The sequence below is a fragment of the Scyliorhinus torazame genome, chromosome 10 (assembly GCF_047496885.1).
Source record: "Scyliorhinus torazame isolate Kashiwa2021f chromosome 10, sScyTor2.1, whole genome shotgun sequence".
NCBI lineage: Eukaryota > Metazoa > Chordata > Chondrichthyes > Carcharhiniformes > Scyliorhinidae > Scyliorhinus > Scyliorhinus torazame.
In genome coordinates this window covers 90,887,428-90,900,736 of record NC_092716.1, presented here as the reverse complement: position 1 = coordinate 90,900,736, position 13,309 = coordinate 90,887,428, and the positions used below count along the sequence as shown (strand labels likewise).

The 13,309-nt window shown below is 54.5% G+C and overlaps 1 protein-coding gene across 2 annotated transcripts in view; it reads left to right on the top strand.

Moving 5' to 3' along the window:
- The window catches only part of nup93 (nucleoporin 93), a 173,824-nt gene that overhangs the window by 127,087 nt on the left and 33,428 nt on the right, over nucleotides 1–13,309 (top strand). For both annotated transcript variants that reach the window (XM_072518422.1, XM_072518423.1), the window contains 3 exons: nucleotides 6,152–6,280; nucleotides 11,672–11,746; nucleotides 12,336–12,428. In XM_072518422.1, the coding sequence (XP_072374523.1) occupies nucleotides 6,152–6,280; nucleotides 11,672–11,746; nucleotides 12,336–12,428 (297 nt within the window). The remainder of the gene's footprint in view (nucleotides 1–6,151; nucleotides 6,281–11,671; nucleotides 11,747–12,335; nucleotides 12,429–13,309) is intronic.

Below are 13,309 nucleotides of genomic sequence, written 5' to 3'. Positions count from 1 at the left end.
TGATTGATGCAGGTAGGGCAGTGGATGTTGTCTATATGGACTTCAGTAAGGCCTTTGACAAGGTCCCTCATGGTAGACTAGTACAAAAGGTGAAGTCACACGGGATCAGGGGTGAGCTGGCAAGGTGGATACAGAACTGGCTAGGTCATAGAAGGCAGAGAGTAGCAATGGAAGGATGCTTTTCTAATTGGAGGGCTGTGACCAGTGGTGTTCCGCAGGGATCAGTGCTGGGACCTTTGCTGTTTGTAGTATATATAAATAATTTGGAGGAAAATGTAACTGGTCTGATTAGTAAGTTGCAGACGACACAAAGGTTGGTGGAATTGCAGATAGCGATGAGGACTGTCAGAGGATACAGCAGTATTTAGATTGTTTGGAGACTTGGGCGGAGAGATGGCAGAGGGAGTTTAATCCGGACAAATGTGAGGTAATGCATTTTGGAAGGTCTAATGCAGGTAGGGAATATATAGTGAATATATACCCTCAAGAGTATTGAAAGGCAGAGAGATCTAGGTGTACAGGTCCACAGGTCACTGAAAGGGGCAACACGGGTGGAGAAGGTAGTCAGGAAGGCATACGGCATGCTTGCCTTCATTGGCCGGGGCATTGAGTATAAGAATTGGCAAGTCATGTTGCAGCTGTATAGAACCTTAGTTAGGCCACACTTGGAGTATAGTGTTCAATTCTGGTCGCCACACTACCAGAAGGATGTGGAGGCTTTAGAGAGGGTGCAGAAGAGATTTACCAGAATGTTGCCTGGTATGGAGGGCATTAGTAATGAGGAGCGCTTGAATAAACTCGGTTTGTTCTCACTGGAACGACAGAGGTTGAGGGGCGACCTGACAGAGGACTACAAAATTATGAGGGGCATAGACAGAGTGGATAGTCAGAGGCTTTTCCCCAGGGTAGAGGGGTTAATTACTAGGGGGCATAGGTTTAAGGTGTGAGGGGCAAGGTTTAGAGTAGATGTATGAGGCAAGTTTTTTTACAAAGAGGATAGTGGGTGCCTGGAAATCGCTACCGGAGGTGGTGGAAGCAGGGACGATAGTGACATTTAAGGGGCATCTTGACAAATACATGAATAGGATGGGAATAGCGGGATACGGACCCAGGAAGTGTAGAAGATTGTAGTTTAGTCGGGCAGTATGGTCGGCACAGACGTGGAGGGCCGAAGGACCTGTTCCTGTGCTGTACTTTTCTTTGTTCTTTCCCATGTGACCTGATTGGCACCATTTTGGAGTCAAGACCCTCTGACTCGCCATCTCTTCCCTTCCCTGACTGTCTTGCAGCCTCTCCCCCCTCCCCTACCCTCAAACTTGTGGCCTCTCCTCGAACATCCAACTTGCAACATTGCCTCGAACATCCAACTTGCAACATTTCCTACTATCTGACCCTCTGACTTGCAACCCCTCCCACTCCCTGACCCTCCAACGTGAGGCCTCTCCCTCTTTCCCGACCCTCTGACGTGAGGCCTCTTCCCTGACCCTCTGACTTGAGGCCTCTTCCCCGACCCTCTGACATGAGCCCCCCCCGACCCTCTGACTTGAGGTCTCTCTCTCTCTCTCTCTGTCTCTGTCTCTGTCTCTGTCTCTGTCTCTGTCTCTCTCTCTCTCTCTCTCTCTCTCTCTCTCTCTCTCTCTCTCTCTGTCTCTCTCTTTTCTCCCCCCCCCCCCACCCCCCAACGACCCTCCAACTTGCGGCCCCTCCCAGACCCTCTGACTTGCGGCCTCTCCCCCTCTCTGACCCTCCAACTTGCAGCCTCTCCCCATTCCCTATCCTCCGACCTGCGGTCTCCTCTACCCCCTCTCCAATTGAGCCGTCTGCCTCTAAATGACACTGTTTCTCTTGCTTCCCGCTGGTCACCTCCGAGCCCACTCGTACTGAAGGTTCAGGAGAGGGAAATGGCAAGAGGGAACATTTAAAAAGTGCTTGGATTATAACAGCCCCAGCTCTGCACTTGTACATCATCGGAACTTGCACTCTCACAGACTTGGAGCTACCGCATTCGATTGGATCTGGATCTTGAATGGGAACGCAGCTTCAGTGAGAGGGTGAATCGGGGAGCAAGGGGTTTGGCGAGAGGTTGGTTTAGGCACTGGGGGAAACGTGGGTCAGTGATTGGGATGGGGAAGAAGTGGGTCAGGGGATGGGGGAAGAAGTCAGACAGTCGGGAGAGGCTGCTGGTCAGGGACAGCAACCAGGAGGATCAGGGAACAGGAGGTACTGTTAAGTGGAAACTTAAATTTTTCTTTGCTATAATAAAATTTATTTTAAAAGTGATTTAATTTGCCAGTGTAGGAATTTGCCAGTGTAGGAATTTAATAATGTAAAGTATGTCAACTTAAAGGATATGATGTTTATTCCTGATAAGGAAGGTCAGACTGAACCTAACTCCAGTTTTAACATTGATTCCTATGGGAACTTATATTCCCCTTAAAGACACGGTTTTTAGACACAACCACAAGTGAGGACTTGATCTATTTTATCGAATGTTAAAATGATTGAATATTCAGAATAGATCGAGAATGGTTTCCTTATGAATTCCCCCTCTCGCATAGTAATATAGTGCCATTGTTCTGAACAAGAGGCCCAACTTGTTTAAATGGTAATTTTCCTCTGGCTAGACAGCTTATAAACTTAAATCAAGTTGAACATTAAAATGTAATTTGTCTAATAAAAATGCTGTTCCATTGTTTCGGGGGTTTTATGGGATGAGGGATTAAAATATCTGATGTTGAGGGTAACTGGAGGTTTCGTTTTAATAACATTTTCAATGGATTACTATTCCATTGTGAGATGTGTGGAGTGATTTGGGTAAATAGGTTAATTTGGGTAGATTTTCATGGATATGAAGTCCAGTATCCTCAAAATTGTGACGTGCATTTAAAGTTATTTTTTATTCTTTGATGGGATGTGACGAGGCCAGCATTTGTTGCCTGAATTGTCCTTGAACCTGAGTATCTCGACAATGTCAGAGGGCAGTCGAGAGTCGACCATCATGGGTCGCCATTAGGCCAGGTAAGGACAGCAGGTTTCCTTCCCTTAACAATGTTCGTGAACAAGATGGGATTTTCTGACAATCTGTAGTTTCATGGTTACTATTACTGAGGCTAGCTTTCAATTTTAAATTTATTAACTGTATTTAAGTTCCACCAGATGTCGCGGTGGGATTTGAACCCATGTCCCCCAATCCACCTACCCTGCACATCTTTGGGTTGTGGGGGTGAGACCCACGCAGACACGGGGAGAATGTGCAAACTCCACACGGACAGTGACCCGTGGCCGGGATCGAACCCGGGTCCTCAGTGCCGTGAGGCAGCAGTGCTAACCACAGAGCCACCATGCTGTTCCCCCCCCCCCCCCCCCCCCCCCCAAAAAAGTTCTGACAGCAACAGTGCTTGAACTGTGGAAATATACTGAACCAAAGTGACATTCGAATTGAAGCTTGAATGCAGCCTGGAATAATTAGCCCGTAAACTGCAAAGATCAATTTATTGATCTCACTAATGAGAATTTCAACTGTGGGCTGATTTGCAGGTGGTTCGCGTTATATTGACTCCACCGCTTCCAAATCAGAATAGATTGTCGCGGTGAAGAAACCTAAAATGGCTCAGCACAAGCTGCTGGATAAAGAAAGCTTTTCCCATACACTTCAGTATTTTAAACTTGAACCCTTGAATTGTAATTTTACCATTCAGATCACCATCCGATTGCTGAAAATATGGCCACTAAATCCACTTTGATTATGAATTGTTATCATGTGATTTTGGGGAATAAACTTACGATAATTAAGATTTGCAAATAAAGTAAAGATTGCTAAATTTGTGACCTGTTGAAAAATTCCTCCTTTCTCAAGCCGAGTCAGCCATCAATTTGTGCTACACCATTTTAGGTATCTTCATTGCTGATGCAATCTATTCAGAGTTTGCAATATAACTACCGGAATGTACAGAAGTGAGAGCATAATTAGATGATTAATAACACAATTTTATGTTTCTATTGAAGGAAAGCACCCTTGAAGGTAGTTAACCAGTAGGATTTGCCAAATTAAAAAGATAGAGTGGCAGTCCACATGTAGACAAACCCATGGCTGTGATTTGTAATTTTTTGCAGCTTGTAATTGCAAGCCCAACTGTCAGAAATGAAAAGGCACAAAAAATCCTTTGGACATGCTAAAAGTGTAATGGCATTTTTCTTCAATTAACTTATGGTCCTTGTTCTTCACTGCAACTCCACTAGGTGTTCCCTAAAAACCATTCCAGATATGAATCCCTGATAATGTGATGATATGCTTCCTATTAGAACCGCAACAGAAGGTCATTTAGATTCATAGAATAAAATCCCAACAGTGCAGAAGGAAGCCTTTCGGTCCATTGAGTCTGCACCAAACTTCTGAAAAAGCACCCTACCTAGGCCCACGCCCCCACCCTATCGCCATAATCCCACCTAACCTTTTGAACACTAAGGGCAAATTTAGCATGGACAATCCACCTCATCACATCTTTGGACTTTGGGAGGAAACTGGAGCACCCGAAGGAAACCCACGCAAACACTGGGAGAATGTGCAAACTCCAGACAGACAGCCACCCGAGGCCGGAACTGAACCTAGGTCCCTGAGGCTGTGAGGCAGCAGTGCTAACCTCTGTGCCACCGAGCCATCAAGCCTGCTTCGCTATTCAATTAGAGCGTAACTGATCTGTGTCTCAACTCCACTTAACCTCTCAGCTTTGTGCCTTATTTTTCTGATATTCCAGCATGTTGATCAAAAAAAACTGCTGATCAAAGTTTTTTTTAATTTAAGAAATAAATACATTTAGGGTAACCAATTATATTTTTGTTCCAATTAAGGGGCAATTTAGCGTGGCCAATCCACCTAACGTGCGCACCTTTGGGTTGTGGGGGTGAAACCCATGCAGACATGGGGAGAATGTGCAAACTCCACTCAGACAGTGATCTGGGGCCAGGATCGAACCTGGGTTCTCGGCGCCGTAGGAAACTGCAGATAAAAGTTATATGTATCTCACTGAGGTGGTCAAAGATCAGGGGCAAAATTCTCCGGTATCGGCGCGATGTCCGCCGACCGGCGCCCAAAACAGCGCAAATCAGTCGGGCATCGCACCGCCCCAAAGGTGCGGAATCCTCCACATCTTGGGGGGCCGAGCCCCAACCTTAAAGGGCTAGGCCCGCGCCGGACTAATTTCCGCCCTGCCAGCTGGCGGAAAAGGCCTTTGGTGCCCCGCCAGCTGGTGCGGAAATGACATCTCCGGGCGGCGCATGCACGGGAGCGTTAGCGGCCGCTCACGGCATCCCCGCGCATGCGCTGTGGAGGGAGTCTCTTCCGCCTCCGCCATAGTGGAGACCGTGGCGAAGGCGGAAGGAAAAGAGTGCCCCCACGGCACAGGCCCGCCCGCGGGTCGGTGGGCCCCGATCGTGGGCCAGGCCACCGTGGGGGCACCCCCCGGGCCAGATCGCCCCGCGCCCCCTCAGGACCCCGGAGCCCGCCCGCGCCGCCTTGTCCCGCCGGTAAGGTAGGTGGTTTAATCTACGCCGGCGGGACAGGCATTCTAGCAGCGGGGCTTCGGCCCATCTGGGCCGGAGAATCGCGCGGGGGGCGGGATTCACGCCAACCCCTGGCGATTCTCCGACCCGGCGGGGGGTTGGAGAATCTCGCCCCAGAAATCTGTTTGTAACGTGTTTGTTTTGGAATGTAGATTTGGAATTTGGTATCGCATTGCTTTTTTAAAAAATACTTTTACCTCTTTAAGTTAGTGTTTATCAATGTTTTACAACGCAGACATTGTTGGTCCATGTTATTTGTCTATTCCAGAACTGTAACACATAACCAACAAGGTTTCATATAGATTTCAAATTTTGAATGATTAGAGGTAATGCCTTTTCACTAAGAGCATTATTCAACTGTAATCTGATATATTGTGTATCAAGATCAGAATAAATCGGAAAGGAAACCAGTTGAGCAAGAATACCTTTGTAATATTCTTTTTGCACGGTTTTGCTAATTGGCATTTACGTTTCAAGTGCAATTCAAGACCTCACCTATTGTTTTACCATGACACATTTGTATTCAACGTTCCATGCCCTGGTGTCCACTGTGGTTCAGAAATATTTCTTAGTTCCATGTGTGTTTTGACAGACGTTTGCAATGGCAGAGAGGTATCACTGGGAGTCCATGTTGGTGGAATGGGAACATGAGAAGCAGAAAATCCTCCATACCCTTCTAACATCAGGGGATGATGCTCTTGATTTCACACAGGAAGCCGAGGTAAGTTGCAAAGTAGCTTTAAGAAATTTAGGATACAGAATAAGCAATGCCGTCAATTCCAAGCTTTGATTCCGTTTTAACACGATCGGTAGTGAAATTGTGACATCTTTCGAAATTTTTTTAAATCTTCAGGTATAAAAACTATGAAACAATTTGACATGTACTAAAATACTTCTGCGACTGAAGCTTGTGCTTTAGTTTTTGTGATACATTTATATACAAAAATCAAGATTCTAAGACGTGCTCAAATGTACGGTATCATTTACATAATTGAACATAAGAATTTATTTATTGTTTAACTGTTCCCAGGAGGCCAGTCAGCATTTTGAAGAGATAACATTTAACACATTAGACAAATATATATATATTTTTAAAAGCCGATGTATGAAAGGAAAAAAGTTGCTGAGCTGAAGAAAGTCACAATTCATTGACATTTTTTAAAAAAGTAATACATAAAGACCATTAGAGTGTGAAAAAGTGTATCCAGCTCACTGCCAGGCACAGGGTGTGAATTCACTTAGCCTCACCCATGAGGTGAGTGGGTGAGTGTGCCTGTTAGTGTATGGTGAAAGAGAAGCCTGAAACTGGGAGTGAACCAAACTCTCACTCGCTCCCTCCCTTCCTTTATAAACCCTCCCTTCATCTCCCCTCCACCCCACTCTCCTGTCCCTTCCCTCTCCCAGACCTCACTCCCTCTCTCAACCCTCCCTTCCTCCCTCAGTTTGTCAACTCTCCCTTCCTCCCACCCTTCACTCCCACACCTCCCTCTGCCAGCTCTCCCTCATTCTCAAATCTACCACCCTTTGGCAGCCCTCACTCCCCCTCTCTCGCCTCACTCCCTCTCCTCTCACTCTGTTCACCTCACTTCCTCCCTCTCGTCCCTCTCTCTCCCTCCCCTCTCTCCCTTCCCTCTCTCCCTTCCCTCTCTTCCCTCACCCCTTCCCCCTCTCTCTCCCCTCACACCCTCCCTCTCTCTCTTCCCCTCATGCCCCTCCCTTCTCTCACCCGACACTCTCATTCTCTCGAATGACCCTCCCTTCCTCTCCCGATCCTCCCTCTTTCTCGAACCACACTCATAGAATCATCGAATTTGCAGAGCAGAAGGAAGCCATTCAGCCCATCGAGTCTGCATCGGACCTTGGGAATAGCACCCTACTCGAGCTCAGGCCTCCACCCGATCCTCACCTAACCTTTTGGACACGAAGCGGCATTTTAGCATGGCCAATCCACCTAACTTGCACATTTTTAGACTCCCGTCCCTCCCATACTCTCCATCTCTCTCCCGACCCTCCCTCCCATTCCCTCCTGACCTCTTTCCCATTCCCTCCTGACCTCACTCCATCTATCCCGACTACCACTCACTCTCGACTCCCCGCCCAGCCTCTCGCTCTCCCCGCCCAGCCTCTCGCTCTCCCCCGCCCAGCCTCTCGCTCTCCCCGCCCAGCCTCTCGCTCTCCCCGCCCAGCCTCTCGCTCTCCCCGCCCAGCCTCTCGCTCTCCCCGCCCAGCCTCTCGCTCTCCCCGCCCAGCCTCTCGCTCTCCCCGCCCAGCCTCTCGCTCTCCCCGCCCAGCCTCTCGCTCTCCCCGCCCAGCCTCTCGCTCTCCCCGCCCAGCCTCTCGCTCTCCCCGCCCAGCCTCTCGCTCTCCCCGCCCAGCCTCTCGCTCTCCCCGCCCAGCCTCTCGCTCTCCCCGCCCAGCCTCTCGCTCTCCCCGCCCAGCCTCTCGCTCTCCCCGCCCAGCCTCTCGCTCTCCCCGCCCAGCCTCTCGCTCTCCCCGCCCAGCCTCTCGCTCTCCCCGCCCAGCCTCTCGCTCTCCCCGCCCAGCCTCTCGCTCTCCCCGCCCAGCCTCTCGCTCTCCCCGCCCAGCCTCTCGCTCTCCCCGCCCAGCCTCTCGCTCTCCCCGCCCAGCCTCTCGCTCTCCCCGCCCAGCCTCTCGCTCTCCCCGCCCAGCCTCTCGCTCTCCCCGCCCAGCCTCTCGCTCTCCCCGCCCAGCCTCTCGCTCTCCCCGCCCAGCCTCTCGCTCTCCCCGCCCAGCCTCTCGCTCTCCCCGCCCAGCCTCTCGCTCTCCCCGCCCAGCCTCTCGCTCTCCCCGCCCAGCCTCTCGCTCTCCCCGCCCAGCCTCTCGCTCTCCCCGCCCAGCCTCTCGCTCTCCCCGCCCAGCCTCTCGCTCTCCCCGCCCAGCCTCTCGCTCTCCCCGCCCAGCCTCTCGCTCTCCCCGCCCAGCCTCTCGCTCTCCCCGCCCAGCCTCTCGCTCTCCCCGCCCAGCCTCTCGCTCTCCCCGCCCAGCCTCTCGCTCTCCCCGCCCAGCCTCTCGCTCTCCCCGCCCAGCCTCTCGCTCTCCCCGCCCAGCCTCTCGCTCTCCCCGCCCAGCCTCTCGCTCTCCCCGCCCAGCCTCTCGCTCTCCCCGCCCAGCCTCTCGCTCTCCCCGCCCAGCCTCTCGCTCTCCCCGCCCAGCCTCTCGCTCTCCCCGCCCAGCCTCTCGCTCTCCCCGCCCAGCCTCTCGCTCTCCCCGCCCAGCCTCTCGCTCTCCCCGCCCAGCCTCTCGCTCTCCCCGCCCAGCCTCTCGCTCTCCCCGCCCAGCCTCTCGCTCTCCCCGCCCAGCCTCTCGCTCTCCCCGCCCAGCCTCTCGCTCTCCCCGCCCAGCCTCTCGCTCTCCCCGCCCAGCCTCTCGCTCTCCCCGCCCAGCCTCTCGCTCTCCCCGCCCAGCCTCTCGCTCTCCCCGCCCAGCCTCTCGCTCTCCCCGCCCAGCCTCTCGCTCTCCCCGCCCAGCCTCTCGCTCTCCCCGCCCAGCCTCTCGCTCTCCCCGCCCAGCCTCTCGCTCTCCCCGCCCAGCCTCTCGCTCTCCCCGCCCAGCCTCTCGCTCTCCCCGCCCAGCCTCTCGCTCTCCCCGCCCAGCCTCTCGCTCTCCCCGCCCAGCCTCTCGCTCTCCCCGCCCAGCCTCTCGCTCTCCCCGCCCAGCCTCTCGCTCTCCCCGCCCAGCCTCTCGCTCTCCCCGCCCAGCCTCTCGCTCTCCCCGCCCAGCCTCTCGCTCTCCCCGCCCAGCCTCTCGCTCTCCCCGCCCAGCCTCTCGCTCTCCCCGCCCAGCCTCTCGCTCTCCCCGCCCAGCCTCTCGCTCTCCCCGCCCAGCCTCTCGCTCTCCCCGCCCAGCCTCTCGCTCTCCCCGCCCAGCCTCTCGCTCTCCCCGCCCAGCCTCTCGCTCTCCCCGCCCAGCCTCTCGCTCTCCCCGCCCAGCCTCTCGCTCTCCCCGCCCAGCCTCTCGCTCTCCCCGCCCAGCCTCTCGCTCTCCCCGCCCAGCCTCTCGCTCTCCCCGCCCAGCCTCTCGCTCTCCCCGCCCAGCCTCTCGCTCTCCCCGCCCAGCCTCTCGCTCTCCCCGCCCAGCCTCTCGCTCTCCCCGCCCAGCCTCTCGCTCTCCCCGCCCAGCCTCTCGCTCTCCCCGCCCAGCCTCTCGCTCTCCCCGCCCAGCCTCTCGCTCTCCCCGCCCAGCCTCTCGCTCTCCCCGCCCAGCCTCTCGCTCTCCCCGCCCAGCCTCTCGCTCTCCCCGCCCAGCCTCTCGCTCTCCCCGCCCAGCCTCTCGCTCTCCCCGCCCAGCCTCTCGCTCTCCCCGCCCAGCCTCTCGCTCTCCCCGCCCAGCCTCTCGCTCTCCCCGCCCAGCCTCTCGCTCTCCCCGCCCAGCCTCTCGCTCTCCCCGCCCAGCCTCTCGCTCTCCCCGCCCAGCCTCTCGCTCTCCCCGCCCAGCCTCTCGCTCTCCCCGCCCAGCCTCTCGCTCTCCCCGCCCAGCCTCTCGCTCTCCCCGCCCAGCCTCTCGCTCTCCCCGCCCAGCCTCTCGCTCTCCCCGCCCAGCCTCTCGCTCTCCCCGCCCAGCCTCTCGCTCTCCCCGCCCAGCCTCTCGCTCTCCCCGCCCAGCCTCTCGCTCTCCCCGCCCAGCCTCTCGCTCTCCCCGCCCAGCCTCTCGCTCTCCCCGCCCAGCCTCTCGCTCTCCCCGCCCAGCCTCTCGCTCTCCCCGCCCAGCCTCTCGCTCTCCCCGCCCAGCCTCTCGCTCTCCCCGCCCAGCCTCTCGCTCTCCCCGCCCAGCCTCTCGCTCTCCCCGCCCAGCCTCTCGCTCTCCCCGCCCAGCCTCTCGCTCTCCCCGCCCAGCCTCTCGCTCTCCCCGCCCAGCCTCTCGCTCTCCCCGCCCAGCCTCTCGCTCTCCCCGCCCAGCCTCTCGCTCTCCCCGCCCAGCCTCTCGCTCTCCCCGCCCAGCCTCTCGCTCTCCCCGCCCAGCCTCTCGCTCTCCCCGCCCAGCCTCTCGCTCTCCCCGCCCAGCCTCTCGCTCTCCCCGCCCAGCCTCTCGCTCTCCCCGCCCAGCCTCTCGCTCTCCCCGCCCAGCCTCTCGCTCTCCCCGCCCAGCCTCTCGCTCTCCCCGCCCAGCCTCTCGCTCTCCCCGCCCAGCCTCTCGCTCTCCCCGCCCAGCCTCTCGCTCTCCCCGCCCAGCCTCTCGCTCTCCCCGCCCAGCCTCTCGCTCTCCCCGCCCAGCCTCTCGCTCTCCCCGCCCAGCCTCTCGCTCTCCCCGCCCAGCCTCTCGCTCTCCCCGCCCAGCCTCTCGCTCTCCCCGCCCAGCCTCTCGCTCTCCCCGCCCAGCCTCTCGCTCTCCCCGCCCAGCCTCTCGCTCTCCCCGCCCAGCCTCTCGCTCTCCCCGCCCAGCCTCTCGCTCTCCCCGCCCAGCCTCTCGCTCTCCCCGCCCAGCCTCTCGCTCTCCCCGCCCAGCCTCTCGCTCTCCCCGCCCAGCCTCTCGCTCTCCCCGCCCAGCCTCTCGCTCTCCCCGCCCAGCCTCTCGCTCTCCCCGCCCAGCCTCTCGCTCTCCCCGCCCAGCCTCTCGCTCTCCCCGCCCAGCCTCTCGCTCTCCCCGCCCAGCCTCTCGCTCTCCCCGCCCAGCCTCTCGCTCTCCCCGCCCAGCCTCTCGCTCTCCCCGCCCAGCCTCTCGCTCTCCCCGCCCAGCCTCTCGCTCTCCCCGCCCAGCCTCTCGCTCTCCCCGCCCAGCCTCTCGCTCTCCCCGCCCAGCCTCTCGCTCTCCCCGCCCAGCCTCTCGCTCTCCCCGCCCAGCCTCTCGCTCTCGCTCGCGCTGCCCTCCCTCGCTTCAGGGGAGGGGGGGAGGAAGCCCCCCCCACATTCTCCCTCCCGCCTCTTGTTTGCTGCCCCTCCCCTTCACTTTCTCTACCCCCTCCCCATAGCTCTATGCCCCCGTACTTCCTCCCCCGAACCCCCTGCTCCCCACTATCAGAAACGAGTCACAAGTTGAGAAGAAAGGACAGTTTGAGAACTTTTCATGTATGCTTTCATCTTTTACCCTGGCTTGGAGGTCTATGAAACCTGATTCTTCATAAAGCTTAATGTCTGCTGTTTGTTTTTTTAAACAGCCAAGTTTTGTCAGTGAAATGGGGCCACCAGGACGAAGTGCGATGGACAATGTGGAAGTGGCATATGCTCGACAGGTATGGAAATACAATGTAGTGTCTGCCGGTTTCAGCTTTTGAGGGTTGGACATGATTTCAGTTTGGGATGTTCACACCATCGCTTAATTGAAAGGCGAGATTGCTTCTCATTTAGCCATTTCCATCCACTTTGTGTAACATTTGTCCAAGAGATGATTGCAGTTTTTTTCCTTTGAGTTTGGTGTTTGCACACTAGGTCCGGTGAGATAGGTTGTAAAGTTCCGTGTGTGTCTGTATGTAGAGTGCAACTCAGTGCTGTGGGATCAATTTGCCTTCCTCGCATTTTAATGAAGAAATGGCCGATGGGATGAATGACTACAAAATAGTTCTAAGAAATGCATTGAAGTGTGAAGGCCAATAAAATACCAATAAAATGTTCATGGAAAGTGGAGTAAAGGTTGAGACCTACATGTAGAAGTTAAGGTGGAATGTTTAGTATCATAAACAAAATTGATCATTTTAAAGATCTGTGGAATTTACCATTGAATAGAGAGATTTGACAATCCACAATATCTGCAATATTCATGCAAGGTCACTTGGTTTTAAAAGTGTGTTTCAACATGTTGTCTATCCTTTTTGCTCCTCCTAGATCTATGTATATAATGAGAAGGTAGTGAGTGGACATCTACAACCCAACCTGGGAGAGCTTTGCAGCTCTGTAGCTGAGTCTTTGGATGACAAGGTACTCAGATCGAAAAGTTTCAAATGTCGTATTCATTTGTATTTAGCCATTTAGCATTTTATTTTGCTGTATTGCACAATCAGTCCTAGATTTTGTTTAAACTTTAAGCTTCGTGTTTTCAAAGATTAATATCGCTGAGACCGAGTATTGCTAGAATTTCACACAATCTGCGCATTCCCTTGCAATTAAGTTTGCATGAAAGCTGAATAAAATGCTGTGACTTCACTGCAGCTTCTCTTGTACTTCGTATTATTTTGTTTGCTCACGGTTCACCTTTGCCTTTTTGGCAGGTCTCACTTATGCCTGTAGCAATTGGAACATTTCTGATTAATTTGTCGTGTGGAAGTGACCCACCCATCCATTCATTACAACCCCGGACGAACCTTACAAGAGTTGGTGTGTGCTTGATTTGGCCTACAGCTATTCCATTCAAGTCATACAGCCTCCTTGCATTGCTTAGCGCCTTGGGATGTTTTATTCTATTCAAAGTACTTATAAATATTAGTTGCTGAAGTGAGCTGTAATTCCGCACAAATTTGTGTTTTGGCTGTCGCCTGAAACAATCCAAGTTATGGTTTCGTATTTGACTGTGAAGTGGGTTAATTTGTGAGGATTACATTCAATTTTGTCGAATCTTTAAGCATGCCCAGTCGGGGCTGAGTACCCTTGTTTCCTCCTCCCAGTGACCATTTAGGGATTTATGCCGTGCCTGGCTGTTGCTGGAAGAGCAGCAATGGATGAGGGTTGCTACCCTTTCCTTTCGGCTTGGGAATATCTTGCGTTGTGGGAAGGAGCTTTAAAAATAATAATCGATTTTAAACCACAGGGCTGAGGAAAATCATATTTTGTCTGCTCGTGAGATTGTTTAAAATGTCATTATG